General features: G+C 53.2%; 1 protein-coding gene across 1 annotated transcript; it reads left to right on the top strand.

Annotated features, from left to right (window-relative positions):
• The first annotated feature begins 10,133 nt into the window (after positions 1–10,133).
• LOC144271675 (melanin-concentrating hormone receptor 1-like) lies at positions 10,134–21,244 on the top strand. Its single transcript, XM_077829161.1, has 3 exons — positions 10,134–10,171; positions 11,419–11,501; positions 20,205–21,244. Exons 1-3 carry the CDS (start codon positions 10,134–10,136, stop codon positions 21,242–21,244), a joined length of 1,161 nt encoding a protein of 386 aa, XP_077685287.1.
• The last annotated feature ends 1,478 nt before the right edge of the window (positions 21,245–22,722 follow it).

Genomic DNA, 22,722 nt, shown 5'->3' with positions numbered 1-22,722 from the left:
AAAACCCCTGTGGCAAACCTGAGCTGTGGGATTTCTCGCTGGCTCGAAGGGTCAGCTCTTCGGGGCCGTGATCTCAGGTCTGCAAAGGGCCCTTGGGTGGGTCACCCCTGCGGTCTCGACTGGGAGCTCTTGAGGGCAGGGGCCGTGGCTGTATCTCCTGTCAAGAGCCTAGCGCGGCTTTGGATGTAACAAGAAGCTTGCGTGGTGTGGACAGAGAGATCCACCCGCTTTCCCATGGCACAGGCCACACGGATGGGGTTCCTACCACCACCTAAGGTGCCATGGCGACCTGCAAATGGCCAATGCTCCTGCAGAAGCGAAGGCGGGGGAGGTTTAGTGGTGAGAGCACGGGCAGTGGAGCAAAGACTCCTGGGTTATGTTCTGGGCTGTGGAACCAATTTGCTCCGCACCTCAGTGTTTCCTTGTGTAAAATGGGAACTCCAGGTGCCCCTGGGACTCAGCTAATGAATGTTTGTAGAGGGCTGGAGAGCCTTGGATGAATCACTCTGAGGACAAGGGAGCAGTACTTACTTCTTCGAGGCTCCAACTGAGATCACGGCCCCATTGTGCTAGGTGCTGTATATACACATTGTGACAGACCATCCCTGCCCCAAAGAGCTTGCCATAGACAGAGGAAGGGAGCATAGTCACCCCCATTTTACAGCTTGGGAACAGGTGCCGGGATGAAGTGACTCTCTCGGGATTACCCAGGAAATGTGTCACAGCTGGAAATTGAACCCAGGTCTCCTGGCGGCTGGGCCAGTGCCTGAGCCACACAGTCCTCCTGTTCCCCTCCCACCTCCTGCTTGTAAGTGCCCACGGGTAGTGGGCTGCTGAGCTCTGCACCTGTAACGCCTGGAGGCCTCCCTCTATGCAGCAGGCCCTTGACCAGGTTCTGAGCCAGTACCTCATCCTGAAATCCACCAGCAGAGTCTGTTGTGCAAACGCCCCTACTGATGCGGCAACAAGCCACTGACCCACTGAATCCTCTGGAAAGTCCGCCTGCTCCAGCAATCAGTGAAAGGCTCCGAAGCAAGAAGGGCAGCGATGAACGGGCATTAACTCGCGTGTTCTTACTGGCGAGCGAGCATGTGGCTGCAGGGTGACTACAGCCTTGTCAGCAGAGCGCTCTGGGTAGAATAGCATTGCCTCTGATGCTGTGCAGGGCCGTGAGCCAGCATCCACAAAAGGCCAGGCGAATTGGAGCAGGCCTTCGATTCTGTTCGCATCCATGTCATTTTAAAGTGTCCCTTTAAGAACATGCACTTTATGCTGCTTGCTATGTGGCCTCCATTTAAAAAACGATCAGCTTGGGGTGTTTTTTTCAGATCCCAAGTGGTCTGTCCCGTCCCATGGGTGGAGAATGTTGGTGTCAAAAACAAAATGTACAACTGCTATTGTGTCTGCTACACCCAGGCAAGGAGAATAGATAAGGCCCTCCTTTTTTTTTTTTTTTTAACCTGTCCCATGTTACTGGAACAACTGTTCGTACATTTAAATTAACAGCTGCTAAAGCAAATGCAAATGAAAGGAAATGTTACAAAGTTAATCTGTGGAACTGTTTGCTGCATGAGTTAAAATGCTAAGGCTGGATTTTTTCCCCAAAGGGTCAGATAACTTTATGGCCAATAATAGCTCTGTTAGTTTTGCATGCTTCATAATCTAAGTGGCTTGCCTTGAAGGCATCAGGAGGGAAATTCCCTGGTGTCTGTCTGGACAGGTGCATTATGGCTCGTTGGTTCTTGGTGTAGGCTTTCTCTGCAGCACCAGTTACTGATCACTCCTCAAGACAGGCTACCTGACTTAATGCATTTAGGCTGTAGCGCAGTACGACCAGTCCTACATGGCCATACCTTGTGCCGTTCTAGCTAGGAACCAAAAACTAACTCCCTCCATCCAACCTTGTACAAACAAGGGAATCTCTAAAAGGAACCTGACTTTGCTGTGCTTTGAAATCCAAGAAGGCAAACTGGTGTCGATCTAATGCTGAATAATAAAAGTAACGGCTGTAATCCGTAGGGAGAGCGCTGCCATCAAACTTCTAAGAAAATGGTACCAATACGGGAGAGGAATAGAAATCAAGCCATTGAACAGAACTTTCTTCGGCCCCTTTGTTTTTCAGTATCATTTTTGTTGGCTGGTTACTGCAACAGGGCGAATGTGGCTGGCTTTGAAGCCCTCCATTAGTGTGAAGGGAAATGAGGCAGAAATCTTGCAAAGCAGGAAAAATTCTCCAGTCATGAAGGGCCTGGCAGGCTTCCCAGAGGAAGATCTGACCTGCGGGTTATCCCGGCGCAGTGACAGTCAGTTCTAGGCTGGGATTTGACATGTAAGGCCACAGCTCCAGGAAAGGGCTAAGGTGAGTTTTTAAAAACTCATTTAAATGTAGCACAGATTGCTCCTGTTGACCACAGTGGGTGTCCTATACACTGGCCTGAGCAGGATCGGGCCCTTTGAAAATATCTGCTTATGAATGGCAATGAGTAGATGTGCATGGTCCTGTACAAAGGCCGGAGGCTGGGTCCCTTGGACACGAGAGCTGCAGGCCAGAGTTCCAGCTTGCTCAAGCGAGTAGGCTAAGAACAGCCGAGTGGAGGCAGGGTAGCATGGGGAGAGTGGCTCAGGGTAGCCACCTGAGTGTGCATCCAGAGGATCTGGGGGTGGGTACAGGCGCCGACCGGCTATCCCAAGTCACCGCCTGCTCTTAGCACGCTCGCCCGAGCAGAGGGAGTGTGGGTAGGTCTCCGCCAGCTGCAGACGTAGCTGCGACTCGAAGGGGCTGCGATTCAAAGCAAGTTCTGGCTCGGTTCTGAATTCTGCGCCCAGCTTTGGCGAGTCCCGGCGTGCCCCTCGCTTCCCTCCTCACAGGCCAGGCCGCAGCCCTCCCTAGCGTTGAGCCTCTCGCCCTCACTCCTCGTCCCCAGGCTACCATGGCGCGGAGCCGCAGGTGCTCAGGGTCAGCCGAATGGAGCCGAGGGTTGCCATCAACAAGCAGCCCCTCTGATGTCCTCCTCGCCATGGAAATGGGGGTTGCTAGCGCCGTACAGTTGAATGGGCTGGAACAGTTTTAGCGGGTGGTTTTTTCATAACGGGCAAGGGAACGACACAACCGGGGCAGCGATGCAGCCCCACTACCCGCCCTGCTGCCGCTGCAGCGAGCAGAGCAAACGCAGCCACCCGTGGGTGCTGGCCAGCTGGGCGGAGCGTGCAAAGACCGAAGGGCATGGATTGATGAGGAGGGGAAGCACAGGCAGACGAAAGGGAGGTGAGGAGGGGAAGCTGCAGCCTCGAGGGCTGCTGAGTCCAATTATCTAGCGATGGGTAGGTGCAGCACTGCCCCCTGAGGCATGGAACCAGAGCTGCTCCGCGGTGTGTCACAGGCTCCGTACTGCTAGCGGCGATTCGCCTTCAGCTCCGGCGCTCGGGGCCTGGGATCATGGAGCCTGCCGCTGCTGCGACGTTCCCAGTGGCCGTGGCATGTGAAGATGGGCACAGATCTGTTGGAATATTGCCCTCTGCTCTGCCTCTCTCCAGTTTTGGAATCGGTTTCTAGCCCCTTCCCCCGGCCCCTCTCCCATGTCAGACCCCTTTGTGTTATTGATAGAATGACCCAGAGCCCACCAGCCCTGGCAGTTGGCTTGGTTTGAAATCCAAACTGACCGCTGGCACCTGTGCTTTGCAGCTTGAGCCAACCCCATCTCTGGCTAGTCTGAAAGCCAGCTGCAGCTGCTTGCAAGTGCCCTTGGGCCGGGTCTGGCTAGGAATCCACTTTAGCAGCAACCCCTGGCCTGTGCGCTATTGTCCTGGCTCCCGTGGAATGGAAATAACCAAGGCAGATGAATAGCTGCCCTCAGGCGTCACCGCTGCCCGGTCCCCCTGTCATGGGATAGACTGGGAGGGCTCACTCCACACCAGCTGCTGGGTCCCTGGGAGATGAAGTTTTCCAACTGATGCTGTCGTCGGGTGGTTGCCTGAGACAGATGGTGCTGGGGACCGTGAGAAAGTACCCTGGAGCCCCAGGGGACTCCCCGAGCCATCCAGTGCAAGGGCATCAGAGCAGGAATAGAGGGACCCCAGCCATTGTCTCTCCAGGAAGCCGTTCATTAAAAACTCAGCTCTGTTGTTGTCACTGAGGGTTTGCAAAGGAGGCTGATCGTGAGAGCCAAACCCCAGGCCCCCACGCCCTGGGGGAAGACGCGGAGATGTCTTCACTGTTCTGGACAGGGCTAATCAGCTGCCAAGTAAACACCAGTTCCAGCGGGGAGTGTGCGTGTGTGTGTATGAGAGACAGCCTGTGGGCCCCCATCTCCTGGGAAGCAGCCTGGCGCAGGACACAGAGGTTAGGGGTTCTCTGAACAGGCTGCTGAATCCAGTTTTATCCCAGGAACTGGCAGAACATGGCAGATGGGCTGAAAGACAGCTCCTCTTTCTATGCAATGCCCCCTAGCACCATGGCTTGGGAGGGTCTCCGAGGGAAGCCTGCCCCCTCCTGAGCCACCCACATCACTTCCTGCAGCACCCTGGCTAGCTGGAGCATAGGCCCAGGAGCCAGGACAGCTGTGCTCTGCTCCTACTGCCCTAGCTGACGGGACAGTCCATTAATGTTTAGAAAGGGCTGTCAGCCCCTCGCAGCCATCTCTTCTAAAAGTGCCACAGATCTGGTGCTTTGCTGGGCTCCCGGCCAGCTGCTGACCCGGTTTCCAGGAGCTCTCAGTAAAGAACCGTAGCATGGGGCTGCCACCTCTGAGGTACAAAAACCCAGGCCCTCTGGGTTGATCCTGAGCCCATCAGACTGGGCAGCTGGCAGGGAGGACTCTCAGCCTCACAGATTTTCCCAGGACTGCTACCCTAAAGAGGGGATGATCCCAGGAGAAGATGGCCAGGTGGCAACACTCCTGCCCCACAGCACCCAGCTGTGTTACCACGGCGGTTGTGGGTCCTGGGTCTGTACGCAGGGCTGCCATGATTGCACCAGCCAGTCTCACAACAGGGCCTGGTCTGCTAATTCTAGAGGCAGCATGACCTAGTGGGTAGGGTGTTATACCAATAAAATAAAAACCAGCAGGATCTTATTAAAGAGGAAAAGGCAAAATACCACATTTATTGTGAATACAGAAAGAATCCTAGTAAGCAGTTAGTTATAGCTATAACATTCCATTCAGTCTCATATTTATTCACACATTCATTCATACACACACACACAGGTTCTGCAAGATTGTTATCATAGTTACCAGCCTTAGAGTTGCTCATGCCAAGCCACTGGCCAGGTGGCCTGGACATGAGGAAGGAGCAGGGCCTTGTCAGATGCTCATCTGATGCTCCTGGAAGTTGGTTTTCAGAATCAGACTCCCCAAAGTTCTCACTTTTTAGAGTCCATTTTTATAGGAATTTCTTCCTATGCCAGTCTATGGGAATTGCTTCATCATGCTGTTGCTGAAGCAATCAACAGATGGTACATTCCTGACGGCTCCGTGCTGCCAGACGTTATCTTGTTCTTTGGTTCTCCCATTCTTGAGGCTGTTGGGTGGATTCCAGTCTGCCCTCCGGGGGTCCTCTGGTTATTTCCTTTTGACGCCTTCTTCAGCCGATGGACACTGGATTCTTAGGCTGGCACCTCCCTGATCATTCAGTTATTATCCACACCCAGCATCCATCCACATACATCCTCTATCTCTATTTTAATCACAATTGTTAATATGACAAAAGGGCATGAAAGTCTCTGGGTGCTGTTTCTGTTGTTAGAGTATTGCTTTGAGTCTCTCTCTGTGAATTGCTCTGAGAACAGACTCTGTCTTAGAATGTACTAACACAGTTAGCAGCTTGCAAGTTTCACACATAGAGGGAGAGAAACAGTACCAAAAACCAAGAGACCTCTTAATTAGTAATACCCTGGAATTTAAACTATGGGGAATCAAACTCATTTGTGATTTTAATACAGAACTTCTTTAATATGATCCAACAAGGGCACTGCACCTCAGGGGGCCTGAATTCTATTAGCAGCTCAGCAGACAGCTCAGGGCAGCAGTGTGTGTGGGGAGAATGGGGGAGCCTGATATGGAGAGCAGGGGGGAAATGGGAGCACACACAGAGCCCCTGCCATGGAGGGAAAATTGGGGACCGTGGGGCCATGCGGAGCCCCTGCCATGGAGGTGAGGGGGGAATGGGGGAGTGGTGCAGCCAGAACCTCTGGCAGGGGGATGAACAAAGAGCCCCTGCTATGTGGGGGAGGAATGGGGGGTACACACAGCTCCTGGTGCAAGGAAATTGGGGGAAGGAGAGTCATATGGAGTCCTAGCCATGGGGGTATGGGAATTGGGGGTGCACACACAGCCGCTGGCGTGAGGGTAGGGGAGAGGCGTTGCAGTGAGTCCCTGAAATTGAGGGGCAGGGGAGGGGAGGGTGGCACCCAGGGATCCTATGGGGGGGATGCAAGGAGCCCCTGGGGTGTGCAGTGAGCTAGGCCAACCCTTGCTATGAAGTACGCCTCTCCCCCGCCCCCCCACCCCCAATAATACTGATATTTATTGGGTCGAGCCCTGATGATCTTGCTCAGTTTTCAATTCCTCCTTGTGCGGGCAAAACTCCCTTTGACTTCCCTGGGAACTTTGCCCAAGCAAGAACCGAGCTTCGGCCACTGACCCAACGTCCCAAGAGAAACCTGAAAATGCACCAGGTCTCGGGCCCTGCTACACACTCAGCCCAGGAATTGGGCCGTCTTCCAAGGGGGGGAGGGGGGCTCTCGTGGCCTCTCTCTCCAGGGCTCCAAGCAGCTCGGAGACTTTGCCATGTCTGGGCAGCGACGTGTCAGACTAACGACACGCCGTCAATAAAAATGACCACCCATTTCCCCCTCACCACACAAGCCAGGCTGATGAGCTGTGATGGGCACCTGGGTTAGGCTGGGACTGCAAAGACCCCAGGGCCTCGCCTGCCCGCAATCTGTGCGTTCGAGAAGCTGCGGGTGCGGGTTCAGGGCAGCTCTGTGAGCTGGAGTTAATGCGGCGTTCGTCTTGTAACCCCTGCCTTAAATGAAGCTTGTACTTAACGAACGTTAGAAGCACAGGAAATTAAAAAGCCAGGCTCCCCTTAAAAAAAACCCCAACCATTGGAAAGCAGGGCAAAGTCCAGCTAAAGTCACCCAATCAACCTTAACTCTGCCCCCGACACCCTCTGTACCTGACGAGCACCCAGCTTCAGACTTAAATCCCGGCTAGGTGTGTCCTTGCACATGCAGCGTGTGCGCTGGACCCATCGAATGAAGGACGATACGCCCTGTGTAGCCCACTGGAGCACTTGACATGTCATCCGGACGTTCTTTGGCGAAGGACTTCGTAGCCGGCGGTGCTCTAAGTGCCTCAGTTGTATACATTTGCCGAGTTTGCCTGTGAACGTGACGCAGCCAGGCTGAGTCGGGTCTTTCTGGCATCGGTGTGTTTGTGAGGCAGAGCAGTGGCTCTCGTTCCTCTCCCAGGCTGTCCTCAGCTTGGCATAGCAGCGGTCCTAGAGCTTGGTGGCTTGCCCTGAACCCCGTCACTCCTTCGAAGGCCATTCCGGTGGCTGGAGGGTTGTACAGCGAGAGTTCAGCACAGCGTGGTTAGCAGCTCCAGAGGGCGCCCTGGGCCGGATCCTCAGGGCCAGCCAAGCTGTGCGGGCAGAGGGAATGAAGGGTCAGCGTGAGCTGGGGCTGGCAGCGAGTCACGCTGAGCCAGCTACGCCGGCTTCATGCTGCTAGCGCATGCAAAGCAGGTGGACAAGCAAGAGGGGCAGGTAAGGCTCAGGCTCTGTTCGGTGAGCCCAGCTGCAGCTGTGTAAACAGCTGTGGGCACCCAGAGTGGCAAAGGGATTTAAATTCAGCCCCTCTGCTGGGAGGGACTGCCACCGGGGCTGGATTTGGGAAAATCTCAGCCGGGGCTTTAAAATGCATCCTCCTGAGCCAGGTAATCATCACTGGGCTCATTACATGCAGAAAGGGGACAGGATTTGCCCACGATCACATAACGCGTCCCTGGCACAACCCCAGGCTCCTGGTCCTGTGCTTTAATGACTAGCCCCTCCTTCCGCCTAACAGTGCCAGAGGCTAGCGCTGGTCGTGTGAGAAGAGCTAGGAGTCCTGTCTGAGCTCGCTGAGGAATGCGCCCGCCGGCAGGTTGCCCTGGCTTTGAGAGGACAAAGCGATAGAAATTAACTGACACCCACTGGCAGCTCCCACCCCTGACGGGCAGCAGGAAGGAAGGTCTCCCTTCAATACCCTCTGAGTCCCAGGCACGGCGCGTCTCAAACAGTGCCCCCGGTCCCCCTGACGTGCACCCACACACCTGCCTTAATTGGAGCCTTACAAGCTTTGTCCTGCTGTGTGAGATGAGGCCAGACTATTGCCAAGGCAAAGTCTTTGACCTGTGGCTTGGCATGAGCGGCCCAGAAATAGGGGGAACTTAGGTCCGGCCACAGACTGGACCCTCTGCTTACAGCTCCTTGGGGCTCATTGTGACACCAGCATCAGCTCCTGTGGGGGGGATTCCACCCCCCAGGTGGTGGCGAGATGGAGGGCTTACAAACACACCTCTCAAGATGGCTACCAGAACACCAGCTTTCTTCTCGTGCCAGCCACAGGCCCGCATTGGGAACAAAGGCTGCAGCGTTAAGTCTCCTCGGGTGAGATCCTCTTCAGGCACCTAAATCCAACACTTAGGAGCCACCGATGTTCTCAAACCCATCGCTCAGCTGCTGCCTGGTCCTGTAGGTGCCTAAAGAGACCCCCAAGTGCCTGTTTCTGCTGTCAGGAGCGTGCAAAGCCTCCTGATGCTGCCCTGCAGCTAATGAGCTGCTCAGAGCCCGAGCTCTTGCCTACGGACTTCTCGGAGCTGGTGTTCCCCTGCCTGTCTCCACAGCAGGGCCCGAGGCCGCAGGTGGTCTCAGAGCAGGTTTCCTAGGTTGGGCTCTGCATGGAGTGAGGATTTCTGGGGTTGGCTGGCATGCGTAGCCTGGATACCAATAGCCCAGTGGCTAGGGCACTTAGCTGGGCAAGCCAGGACTGAAGCCTCCCTCTGCCTGAGCAGAAGCAAGGGCTGAAACCGCCGGGCAAGCCTGGGGTGGGTTTCTCTCCATCTGAGCTGTTCCACCTGGTATAAATATGTAACTATTCCATGGAGCAGGGGCATGACCCTGATTCTCCCGCAGAAGCACCCAAACCACCGATCTGTAGTCACCCGCTCTTGTTCCAGCGCAATGAACGGTTAATTGGTTATACAAATTACAGCTCCAACAAGAAAGGCCCCTCCCCACCCAACACTTGACAGCCTGGCGGTCCCAGCCCTCACCTGGGATAGGGAACACCTGGCTTCAAGTCTCTGCTCCCAATCATGCACAGCAGGGATTTGAATTGGGGGCTGCTTTGTCGCGCGCTGAGGGTGGAGACTGGCGTCACAGACCTTGTGATGCTACGTGGCCTGGAACCAACGGGTTCTCCCAGGGCTAGAGCCAGCAGGTCCCTCCAGGGTGCATAGGGAGCCACACAACACTGGGCGGGGCTCATTTGGATGCATTGTTCTTAAACCCCGGGCGCTGTTCATTGTGCTGTGTCCTGGTAGGCTGCACGCCTCCCCCTGCCAGTGCGTGTCGATGGGGCTGTCCCTTAAAGCATGGTCCCATCCTTGGGGCGGAGGCGCTGTTAAGGGAAGGTATTGGTCTCCTGGTCCGCAGCAGCAGCAGCAGGCCGGTAGCCCTGATGGGCACTGACCCCAGTCCTACGGCTCACCCTTCAGGGAGGCCCCGTTTCACCCCATCCCAGCTGCTTTATCGCACTGGAGCCGAGCTCTGCCCGCGGGGCTAGAAAGTGGCTGCATCACATGGGCCTAGCTCGCTCTGCCAGTGGCGACTGGGTGCAGCAATGATTCCTGTTGCCTTAAAGATCTCGAATGAAAACACCCTCTTCCTGTGGGTGTGTCAAGCCCAAAGATTTTACCTGGGGGCGAACCACTGCTGGACAAGTGGGAAGGGAGCTTGGTGCAGTTTTGTGTAAGCATCGCCCTGGCTGATCTGTTGTTTTTATTGGCTGGCTGAGCACTAGTAAAGCAGCTCAGTTCAGCAGCAAGACAGGCAAGGCATCGGGAGGGGAGCAGCATCCGTGGCCACTGATGAGCATAAACAGAGGACGTGCCAAGCAGCTTCACAGGTACTGCTAATTGCTTTCTTTTCTTTACGGTCAAGGACTTGCTCGCTGGGAATAGACCACCGTGAGAGAGGGCAGATTAGGAACAGGGTGGGATCCGAGTGCAGTCTGAAATGTTTTTATTTTGACCTGTGCCTCATGCTCTCCGGGCTATCCACCCTGCACGAACACCGACACTAACTATGATATCTATCCCATCTGTGTTCCTCACCAGTGCTAACCATCCCGTAGAGCCCAGGCCAACCATACCATCTATTCCGTTTAAATCACTGATGCCAAACGCCGCATCTATCCGATGCACGCACCTCTGCTACCCACAGTGTATATTCCATGCCAAATCATTTCTGAGTGATAAATCAGTTCTTCAGCTATTTACATCTGTTTAAATGAGAGCAAATAGATCTGCATACAGAAGATCTAGTCGAAATGAGAAGGTCACTGTGGCTTTTGTTTCTTTGCGAGTAGTCTTCCTCCCCCACCCCAAATCTTTTATAAGCTTCCGTATTGCGGAAAATATATTGTATACCGAAGAATAGCCTTTAATCACTGGGAAAGATGACTAAGTATGTTTCTGGGCTCATGTGATGACTCAAAGCACCTTAAAGCAATAGATCTGAGTAAGAAAGAACACATACAGCGGATTAAATGGTGCACAGCGAGACAGTTAAATATGAAAGCGCTAATGGATTATTAGAAGGCTGTGTTCTCTATGTAGGTGGCTTGCTCTAGTGTGCTTAGATTTTTCTATGGTGACATTACTCTAAAGTAAGTGCCTATTAGGCTATGGTTACAGTACAGACCTTATACTAGCTCAGCCGGATGGCTACAGCCGTTCCGCTGTAAGGTCTCCCGTGTAGCCCGACAGGAGAGAGCTCTGCTGCCGGCATAATTAAACCACCCCCAACAAGCGGCAGTAGGTATCTCTCCTGCCGACATAGTGCTGTCCACACCAGCGCTTCAGTCGGTGAAACGTACATCAGTCGCGGGGGAGGGGGGTGTTTTTTTCACACCCCTGAGCGACTAACGTGCTAGTGTAGACAAAGCCATTGTGCAGGGCGTGATCACCTTGTCAACCATGGCTCGGATACTATCGCTGCTTGTATAGATCCCAGCCAAATCTCCTGGGGTCCTCTGGGGAAAGTGGCATGAAGTGAAAGGAACAGGCACTTACGTTAGACCACAGCCTGCAGGGTTACTGAGGGACTCCCTGCTCCAGGACTGATCTATGGCTGCCTGTTCTTGAATCCTAGGGAGATGGCTGAGCCTAAGAGCGATGTCTTCAGCAAGCTGTGGGGTTCAAATGATTCCAACGTGACAGCTGCACCTTGGGCAGGTAAAGCACCTTCCTTTCGCTTTGTGTTTATTTCCCTTTCCTGTCCCCACCCCCCTGCCCCCCGGCTCTAAATCTGACATGTCACCATGAGCGGGACATTGTGCTGCAGCCTGTCACTCACATGGCTACCTGCTGTCCCAGTTAGATTGCCATGTGCTGGCTACATTGTCTGCACACGCGTGCTCTGTCCACACACAGCCACACTCCGCCTGCAACCACAAAAATCACTTGTGCCAGAATGTTGACTCATAACTAACATTCTATATTCAATGCTTCTTGTGGCCTGAAATTTGGCATTTTAGTCACACGTTTAACGTCATTTAGTCCCTGGCTATCATGACCCAGCTCTTATCTAGCACTTTTCATCAGGAGATCTCAAAGCACTTCCCAAAGCAGGTCAGTATCATTATCCCTATATTACAGCTGGGGAAACCGAGGCGCAAAGCAGTGAAGTGACTTGCTCAAGGGCACCCAAGAGGCCCATATGAGTTTAGGTACACACCCACAAATAACAGCTGTATGCGGAGGCGTAGACTTAGGGTTTGTCTACACTTACAATGCCTGCACTGCTATAGCGTTTCAGTGAAGATGCTACCTACACTAAGGGGAGAACTTCACCTGTTGGCAACATAGTTACTCCACCTCCACGAGTGATGCTAGCTATAGCGATGAAGCCCTCGTGTTGCCACAGCACTTTCTACAATGGGAATTTGGGCAGTATAACTGTGATACTCAGGGGTATAGATCTCCCCCCCCACGCATGGTCTTTTCCCTCTGATGTAAATCAGGTAAAAGCTGGGGTTGCTTGCAAATCACACTGACGCTGTCTTTCCATGCCCAAACGCCGCGGCGGAGTTAAGTAAATGGAGTTGAACCTTAGAGGTGTGGAGCTGTTTGGGAGAAGGACCAAAGGATCAGATGCTCCTGAAACCTCATCCAAACTTCCCTAGGGTGAGGAGGAAATGTTTGAGACATTCTCATGGTAGTTTGCGGGGCTTGTGCTCCCAGCCCCTGCCAAAGCCAGGCAATGCGGAGGCAGCTGGAGGAGTGGAAAATAACCGGTGGAAATATTGTGAATTCAGCTCATTCAGAAGTAACCCTTGGATGTCAGGCAAAGACCCCGGTCTGGTTGTATTTGTTTGGTCTTGTGCGATCTAAATCCAATCTAACCTATACTTTTGTGTTAGTCCTGGGCAATAGAACGGGAGCGAAGTGGTGCATAGCCTTTCTGCTGGCCCTCTGCAAAGGAGTGAATTTCACCCTTTGACTCTAACCAGCTGCCGCTCTCAAGCGACAATATCAGGGCTTGCTTTGCTGTTGGAACTTGGAAGTCACATACCCTGACCTGAAACAACTGGCTTGACAGTTTGCTCCTTCTTTAGTAGCCACAAGCCTTCATGAGGCACAGGAAAGCTGTGTTCACCCATATGGGGAAGGGCAGGTCATCTCAGTCAAGGGTTACACACTACCTCTGGCAAAATCATCCTGACCATGTATTTTCCTGCATCTCTCGTTTCATTCTATTTGTGGGCTAGTGCAGGGGACTGAATGGAAACACTGTTCTGATGTGGCTGTTAACTGATATTTAGGGGTGTTGCAGGAAGGCCAGGGCCAAGTTCTGGGCTCCCCACACCCAGCTCTGCAGATGCTCCTCAATCTGAACCCCTGGGTTTTCCAGTGCTGGGGTCCCCAGCTCAACAGTTCTGCCAGTGCGCTTTAACCCTGACACGAAGTCCCTTGCTCTCCCCACATCCTGCTCTGCTGATGTCCCTCAAGCCTGCCCTGCAGCCCCGCTGCTAAACAAGTCTGGGGCTTGCCACGCGGCCATTCCCCTCTACTTATCTGTAAAAGCCAGGGGCCTAGCTTGCCATTAGAAATGTGCACATATCCTGGCCAAGCCATTCACCCGGACCCAGCTACCAGCGTTATGCACACAGTAGCAGCCTTTGGAAAAATCAAGGAGGGTGTTAATTTCCATCTATAGGTGGGCTAGCATTTCGAACACCCCAAATGTTTTTTTGGGGGCGGGGGAGGAGGCGGGGGTTGGCTCCAGGGTTCGGAGTCTGACCTGTTACCCTAGCTTGGTTCTGCCATCCACTCACCGTAGGAAATGCTGTCCCACAGGACAGTACAAATTGTACTCCAGGGGGCTGCATGCCACAGGGCTGCCTTCCCTTCCGAGGGAGTGCAGGCAAGAGCGCCTTCCACCGAGGGTTGCCAGTTTTGGTTGGCCGTGTTCCTGGAGGTTTTGTCACATGATTTAATCTTTAATTAAATTAATTCAGTGGTTCCCAAAATTTTCACATTGCCCCCCCTGGAAGCCACAGCTGGGAACCAGGGCCGGGTGCAGGCCATGGCTCCCTGGGGAGGGGCAGGAAGGGGGGGGCACAGACAGGGATAAGGGGGCCACGGCTGGGCCTGGGAGCTGTGGTTGGATTGGGAGCCGGGGCTGAGGTTGGGGCCACAGCTAGGGGTGGGCCTGGGGCTAGGAGTAGGGTTGCCAAGTGTCTCATCTCACAAACCCAAACACCTTTGCCCTGTCCCCTTCCCCAAGGCCCCTCCCCTTCTCCGAGGCCCCGCTCACTCCATTCCCCCTCCCTCTGTCGTTCACTCTCCCCTACCCTCACTCACTTTCATTGGGCTGGGGTAGGGGGTTGGGTTCAGGAGAGGGTGTGGGCTCTGGGCTGGGACCAAGGGGTTAGGAGTGTGGGAGGGGGCTCCGGGCTAAGCCTGGGGCAGGGTGTTGGGGTGCAGGAGGGGGTGTGGGGTGCAAGCTCTGGGAGGGAGCTTGGGTGCTGGAGGGGGCTCAGGTCTGGGGCAGGGGGTTGGGGTGTGGGAGAGGGTGAGGGTTGCAGGCTGTGTCTGGGCAGCACTTGCTCCCGGTCGGCACTGCAGTGGGGCTAAGGCAGGCTCCCTGTCTGCCCTGGCCCTGCGTCACTCACAGAAACAGCTGGCACGTCCCTGTGGCCCCTGGCGGGGGGAGCAGAGGGCTCTGCGCACTGCCCCTGCCTGGAGGCACCGCCTCCACAGCTCCCATTGGCTGCAGTTCCTGGCCGGGCCAGTGTTGGGGCTGGCAGTCAGGGCTGCAGCCAGGTGCTGACCCTCGGCCGGGTTGGGAGCCAGGGGCTGGCGGGTGGGGGTGGGACTGGGAGCACAGCTGCAGTTGGGAACTGAGGCCAAGGCCAGACCAGAGCTGGGGGCAGAGCAGGGCTGGGTGGTGCCCCCCCCCCGTGGGGGCTGGCGCAGGACCCTCCATGCTCCCCCAAATGTTCCTCTGTGCCCCCCCCACCCAAGGGAGGCATGCCCTACACTTTAAGAACCACTGCTTTACTTCCTGGAGACTCCAGGACAATCTTGGAGGGTTGGCAACCCTAGCTCCTCTTATATAGTCCAATGGTAAGTACACATTCTCGCCAAGGGTCCAATCCAAAGCTCATTAGGGTCAATGGGAACCTTTCCACTGTCATCAATGGGTGTTGGCTCAGACTCTAAATGTTTAAGCCCAAGCTGTCACAGACATGGAACACCACCCTAGACAAGGCTTACACCAGCCCCACGCAAGCAAACTTGGCATCATAACAGTATTGAGATTTAGGGCACAAAGCGGGAAACATTCAGAAACTGCCAACCTTCCAACCTGCCAACTCTTAAGAGTCATTAAAGCAGGGCCCTTTGGGCCTGTCCTCTGAAGGACGGGTGGCTTGGGCAGTGCAGGCATACTTTTTTGTTGCAGTGAGAGAGTGTAGGGGGATACAGTAGATCTGTGTCGGTACCTACTCCCTTGTTTTGAACTCACAGTTGTGTGTGTGTGTGGGTGTGGGCAGTGTGTGTGTATGTGCGGTGTGGACAGTGTGTGTGTGGGTGGGTGTATTTCCTTGTGTTGCTTTACTTCACAGTGCGTGGAGTAACATTTCACAGAGCGTTTGTGGCCCAAATTGCACCTCCCTGAGCGCGCCCCACCCCCGCTCCGCCACCTACCTCCCAGCGCTTCCCGTGTAATTAGTGTAAGTGTTGACGGCATTAGGGAACGAGGACATGGAATTAGTTTCTACTCAGCAAGTAAAACAATTATGTAACGAGGGTGAGTAATCATGTCACAAACAGCTGGCTCCCCTCTGAAATTGCTCTGCTGCAGGGACCGGGCATGGTGTTTGACACCATCAGTTAGTTCCTGGCCTTCCCAAGCGTCCTGGCTGAGAAAATGGCTGAAGGGAGAGAGTCACCCATTTCACAGACTTGCGGGGGATGACCTCAAAACCCACTGGCTAGATTCAGAATTGTTGTTATTTAGCATTTTTACTGCAGCAGAACCAGCTGGCATCAACCAGACCTGGGCCCGATTGTGCTCGGCGCTAGACAGACAGAGGGCATGGGCTACGCTTGTCAAAGGGCCCTGAGTTGGGCACCCAACTCTTGTGGGATATGGCCATCGAATTCTCTTAGCTGTCTTTGAAAAGCACTGCCCTGCTCCTGAATCATGATGAGCACAGGGAGACATCAGCAGTCGTGCCAGGAGTTGGAGCAAATTGTGACCGTAAGCGAATTTACCATTGAGGTAAATGGCAAAGGGGTTGGAATGCAGCATGGATTGACCAAAGGCAGATCATGGCAGACTAACCTGATTTCCTTCTTTGAGGAAATAAATGGTTTTTATTTTAGTGAAGGGGAAGGCAGGAGCTCTGATATACTTGGACTTCCGTAAAGCATTTGACACCAGGCCACATGGGAAATTATTAGTAAACTGGGGGGACACTAGCAGCCTTGTGAGGTGGCGAAGGAGTTGGCTCCAGAGGAGAAGGCAATGGCTTGTGCTGAAAGCTGGCCTGTCGGAGGTTATGAGTGGAGTTCCTCAAGGCTTGGTCTTGGGACTAAGCTTGTTCGCTATTTTTATGAATGACTTTGGCACAAAAAGCAGGCATGGGCTAATGAAATTTGTGCATGCTTTAGGGTTTCAGCTCCCACTGGCAGGGTCAGAGGAGGATTTCTTCCCTTCCCGCCCCATCAGTGTATTCTGGGAGGGTTTTTTTTAATCGTCTTCCTCTGAAGCACCAGGGCTGGGCCGTGTGTGGGGTGGGGAGGGCCAGGGCTCTGTGGTGTCACTGAGTAGTCTCACCCGCCCCTTAAGTGCTTGAGTGGCTGGCACTTGCCCAGGGTCTAACTCAGGGGGGTCTCAAACGTGCAGCCTGCGGAGTTATTTCCTGCAGCCCGCCATAGCTCCCCTCACCCCCCCGCCCCCGAGTGCGCAGCATCCCCGCTCCTCCGCCTATCTCCCGGCGCTTCCCGCCGCCAAACAGCTGTTTGGTGGTGCTTAGGACTTTCCAGGACGGAGGGGGGGAGGAGCGGGGGCGCAGCGTGCTCAGGGAAGGAGGTGGAGAAGAGGTGGGACTGGGGCGGGGATTTGGGGAAGGAGTTGGAATGGGGGCAGGGAGGGGGCGGAGTTGGGACTTTGGGGAAGTGGTTGGAATGGGGGTGAGGAAGGGGTGGGACGAGGCAGGGCAGGGGCGGGGGCCTCATGGAAGTGGTGGAGTGAGGCAGGGCCGGGGCAGAGGTAGGGGCTTTTGTATCTTTGTATGAAAAGGGGTCAGTGATGCGGCCCTTGGGCCAATGTACTCGTCCTCATGTGGCCCTCGTGGTGATTTGAGTTTGAGATCCCTGGTCTAACTGATCACCATGGGGGGGGTGGGAAGGAATTGTCCCCCCAGGTAAGACTGGCAGCGACCTTGGGGAGGGGAGGGGGGAGTTCTTTGTCTTCCTCTGCAGCGTGGGGTGCGGGTCAGGTGCCAGGATTATCTGCCTGTAGATCAATCATTTCCCTGCCTTTCGGGGGGGCCCTCAGGTACTGATTCACTTTGGTCCCTCCTATGTGCTGCCTGTGGCACGCAACAGTGGGACTCATTTGCTTTGGTCTCATTTCGGGGGGCGGGGGGTCCTGTGGTCAGACCAGAGGATCTAGTGGGCCCTCCCGGCCTTCAACTCTGGGCCTGGAGCACAGGCCCAGCCCCTTGGAGCCAATGGGGTGCTGCTTTCGGCCCACCCAGATCACTGGCAGGCTTGGGGCCCTGTAGCGTAACTGATAGTCCTGCTGGGAGAAACACATGGGCTCCCAGCTCGATTAAAATGGGTTAAAGTCACCAATCAGCTGGAAGCATTTTGCACAGCAGCCGCGTTGCTGACCGTCCTAAATTTGTGGGGGGGGAGGTGGCTACTGATGGAAGTCAGGGGTCAGCTGCAGCTTGGGGCAGCTAGCTCTCTCTGGCGCTCGAACTGAGCTGGTTCAAAAGCCAAGAGAACAGCACTGGCTGGGAGAGACGCCTAGATGCAGGCTAAAGGGGAACGCTTCAGGATGCCCCATAAGCATTTTGGGCCTAATCCCAAACCCATTGAAGTGCCATTGACTTGAATGGACTTTGGATCAGGTCCATTAAAGCGCATCACGTCAGTCAGAGTGGCCCTTGAGGTTTTTTGTTTTCATGACCTCTTGCTGGCAGTAGAGTGGGTCATCTTAATCCCAGTGCCCAAAACACATCACCGTAACACCTTTCTGTGCACACAGGACATAGGATTAGGGTGATCATATTTCCCAAAGGGAAAACGGGACACTGCGTGAGGCTGGCCTCAGCCCTCCCTTGCTGGGCTGACCTGAGCTACTTGCTTGAGCCCTGCCTCCCGCCTGCACAGGACTTGCATAGCTGTTCATCCAAACCTCCCCCCCCCCCCCCGCATGTTCCTCTGCACTCCACTTTTTGGACAAAGGTGGGCGTTTGTCCCATTTGTTTTTACCACTTGATCAGTTGGCAGGAGCAAACGGGACAAATGTGCACTTCTGTCAAAAAAGTTGGCACGGCCAGGACAGGGCTGAAAACAGGGTCTGTCCCGGCCCAAACGGGACATATGGTCACCCTACATAGGATTGACATGCACTGACCCCAGATGGATTTGCATGTATAAGTCGTCTCAAGAAGCTTGCCATCTGAGTGCGCAGGGGTTAGAGCTTGCCTGAACATTTGGTCCCAGATACACTGTGCAGGTTGGCTAATAAAACAGGGCAGGTTCGTAAACTCACCCCTTTCCTGCTTCTGAGGTTTCTCTTCGCCAAAGCCCCGCAATGAACCTGAGCCTCTTTGTTTCCCTTGCTTGACTCCCCTTCCTTACTGGCTTCAGTGAACGTCATCTGCCCAATTGGCAAAGCCATATCTAAAGGAGGACTATACTTTACTTATGAAGGAAAGTACAGTTTGTTCCTTCTATTAAAAAAAACCAAACCCAACAGAATAATTGACGGCCCATCTTACGCTAACCTCCTACGCCTCAAAAGGAAAAGCAGCTATGGGTTTTTTTGTTTTGATCTTTAGCCATTCTGAAGTAACAATGTTCTCAGATGGAGGACAATTACTGGCTGATTAAACACTGATGCTGTGAAAGGCATTAAATGATGACAGTGCAGTGTTCCTGAGGTGCTTATCTGTCAGGACCAAAAGAACCCAGGTTTACGGCCCAATTAGGGTGACCAGATGTCCCGATTTTATAGCGATAGTCCCGATTTTTTGGGGCTCTGTCTTATATAGGTGTCTATTACCCCCAAACCCCTGTCCCGATTTTTCACACTTCCTGTCTGGTCACCCTAGGCCTAATCCAGCTCCTTGCAAAGGCTGGGGAGCTACTTCCAGTGGCAGTTGGGTCTGGCCTTTGGACACAAAGATGTCATGCGCCTTTGGAATAACCAGCGATTGATTAGCATGAGTCAGGCTGATGCGCGGGAAGAGTCACCTGCACTGAGCACATGGGGCTGAAGGTAGGTCTGCTCTGACAGATGCGGCTTGTATTTTATTTTTAATTAACTTGCCATTTCGGCTCTGGTCAAAAGTTCATTTTTCAAAGGCGACGTCTCATTGATGTGTCCAATTAGCTCCTTGTGTCTGCAGGCTACTAAGTCACGTTGCATTTGCTGTGCTAAGCCAGAGAAGGCTGGCTGTGCCTCAGCGTGGCCAACAGGTACCGCGTGAACGAAAGCCCATCCATTAAGGCTACTGCTGCTGCTGACGGCCAGCAGGAATCGGGACAGGAGGAACAATTTAAGGCTAGAAGGATGAGGAGTTGACCTTGAATATTCCCCTCCCTCGCTAACATCCTTGGAAGATTTATCTTGGAGGCTGATGACGCGATACTGACCCTTCAACAGCAGCCCTCATAGACTTTTGCAGTTCTGTGCCAGGGCAGAGGTATTTCCAAAGTGCTCTCACAGTTAGGATCTTAGGGAGCTGGGCAGATGATCATCACTGGGCGGCAGAGGAAGGGGAGGAGAGCTGCCTTGCAGTGACCTTTGAAAAGGTCCATTTTCCAGGTAGGAGACAGGAAGAACTATTTTTCTCATGCAATTGCCAACAGGACCTGCTTCCTGTAGGGCTGGAAATATCCCAAAAGAATAGTATCTGATGCTTCTGGGCCTGCTATACCATACAGCTAAGAAATAATACCATTAAAAGGCTACCTAAACATTTTCCAACCGCAAAGCAGGTTTGGTTTGATTCTCAGGTGGAAGTTGAGGTTGGTTCTTATTTATTCCGCCTTTTGCTAGTTAATTCCCAGTAATGTATGTATAACGGGATGGGTGAAGGGAAGATCCACGGAGGAATGGCTCACAACCCTTCTGTCTTCTACCTGTGAGGCACATGTCCAATGACATGTTGTTCTTTTTCTCTGCAGGCACCAGGGAAATGGAAGACCATAGTAGCATTGTCCTCCCTGTCATTTTTGGCATAATTTGCCTGGTGGGCACTGTAGGGAACAGCATTGTGATCTACACCATCACCAAAAAACCTAAGAGAAACCACAACACTGCAGATGTCTTCATCATGAGCCTCTCCATCACAGACCTCCTGTTCCTGCTGGGCATGCCCTTGCTTATCCACCAGCTCCTAGGGAATGGGGTCTGGCTTTTCGGGGCTACCATGTGCACCATCATCACTGCTTTAGATGCCAACAGCCAGTTCGCCAGCACGTACATCCTCACAGCAATGGCCATCGACCGCTACCTGGCCACAGTACACCCCATCCGCTCTGCCTACATGCGCACCCCCTGCACAGCTGCCATGGTGATCTTGCTGCTCTACCTGCTGTCTCTCCTAACCATTGTGCCGGTGTTCATGTACACCCAGCCCATTGCTCTGCCTGGCAGCAAAGCTGGGTGTGGCATCATCCTACCCAACCTCTCAGTTGATATCTATTGGTACACGCTGTACCAGTTCTTCCTGGCATTTGTCATCCCGCTCTCAGTCATCTGCATTGTGTATCTGAAGATACAGAAGCACATCTCATGCATGGTGCTGCCGCTGCCCCAGAGAAACTTCCGAGCCAGGACTAAGAAGATCATGCGGATGGCAATAACCATCTGCTCCGCCTTTTTTATCTGCTGGGCGCCCTATTATATCTTGCAGTTGGTCCATCTCAAAGTCACCCAGCCGTCCATTATGTTCCTCTATGCCTATAATGTAGCTATCAGCTTGGGTTATGCAAGCAGCTGCATCAACCCATTCATATACATTGTGTTGAGTGACACTTTCCAAAGGAACCTGGTGAAGGCAATCTGCCCAGGCCAGGAGGCCAGAAGAGGTGACAGACACGCCACTAGGAAAGTCAGTCCCTCTGTGAAAATAAGTCCTGAACCAAATCAGGAGACCTATCTTAGCATGACATACTCTCATAATATAGACAATTGTCTCTCTCTCTCTGTCTTGGTTCCTTAGAGGTAACCCGCATGATTTAGCTGAGTGATGGCCAGGTGGTACAAATAGGTGTCAAAAAGTTTTGAGGTTGTAGACACCAAGCAGCAAAAAGAAGGGGTTAGCCTTGTCTTAGGACACACAACCAGGAGTTATAGGGTGAATGCAAAAAGAAAAGGAGTACTTGTGGCACCTTAGAGACTAACCAATTTATTTGAGCATGAGCTTTCGTGAGCTACAGCTCACTTCATCGGCTGCATACTGTGGAAATACTAGGGTGAACAGGAGCAGAACATCTTTTAGGCTGACTATAAAGAATTCCTTACCGTGAGACCTACTCCAGCGTGGGATGATAGTTTTGTAAGGAATGTACTGGAAACCCCATTGCTTGAATCACTGCTACTGAAACCTGACTTGACAAAGCACGCAAGAGCACACTGAAGGGAAGGATTCAGCACTAGCCAACGTCGCTCTTATCCACCTTTAAGGTCTCTGGTTCTGTTGTTACGGAGCTGAAGCCCCTTGAACACCTCACCTGGCTTTGGGAAAAGTGTATTTTTCTAACGCTGCTCTCATTGGTGGCAGGGTGACATGCTGATTTCTGACTGGCTCAAGCTACGTGTATTTTTAACCTTGTGGGCGGTTAACAATGAGAAATCCTGCAAGTTGACTGTCTGGATGACATCAGTCTGTAAGCTTAGAGTTACAGCCACAGTTGGTGGTAGTAAGGTGACCAGCACACTGGGACAGAGAGCATGCAGATCTAATAGATAAAAGCATTGGCACTGTTCCAACTCACTGGGGAGGGAGCAGAAAGAAATGGCTTTAGGTATCTATTATAGTACGGTGACTTCCTTTTTATAACAAGAATTCTTTAATATTTAGTAAATGTGTACTAGCTGCAAATATGAAAGCTCAATAGATTTCTTACAAACTGTAACTATCTTTGTTAAATATAATGCTTGTGTGTCTAGGACTCTGTTCTGTCACGCTCTTCCCCTCTGAGCATTAGTGGTCTCTTCTCTTCCTAATCCTCATTATGTTATCAGAACAAAGCCTCTCTCCCTGTCCTCAGCGGATTATGTACCCCTCAGTCACTGAAAGTATTTCTACATTTCAACTTTGTTTGGCGGTGTGTACAGTACCAACACGGGTGGCCTCCTGGCATAGGGATCAACAGGAGTGGAGTTGGTGAGGAGCTGCGTAGCTGGGAAGGGTAAAGATACACCTGAAGGGTGTAGATGTGTGCCTGAGTACATACCTACATGGCTCCCTACTCCCCTAAGCCACACCTGCAGAGAAAGGCTCCAGCAGCAGGGAAAGGCTTGGGTGGGAGGGAGTGGGGAGCTGCTGAAGCCTTTCCACACTTCCTCCCCTGTGCCAGAGCCTTTCACTGACACATGTAGCTACACATTGCAGTGTGGACACAGCCTGCATTTCACTGTGGCATGTAGCTAGATGTACACTACACACCGACACCTGGTGTGTAGCGTAGACGTAGC

This window comes from Eretmochelys imbricata, chromosome 10 (genome assembly GCF_965152235.1).
Source record: "Eretmochelys imbricata isolate rEreImb1 chromosome 10, rEreImb1.hap1, whole genome shotgun sequence".
Lineage (NCBI taxonomy): Eukaryota > Metazoa > Chordata > Testudines > Cheloniidae > Eretmochelys > Eretmochelys imbricata.
The sequence above is the reverse complement of the archived record's forward strand: the minus strand, read 5'-3'. Positions and strand labels throughout refer to the sequence as shown.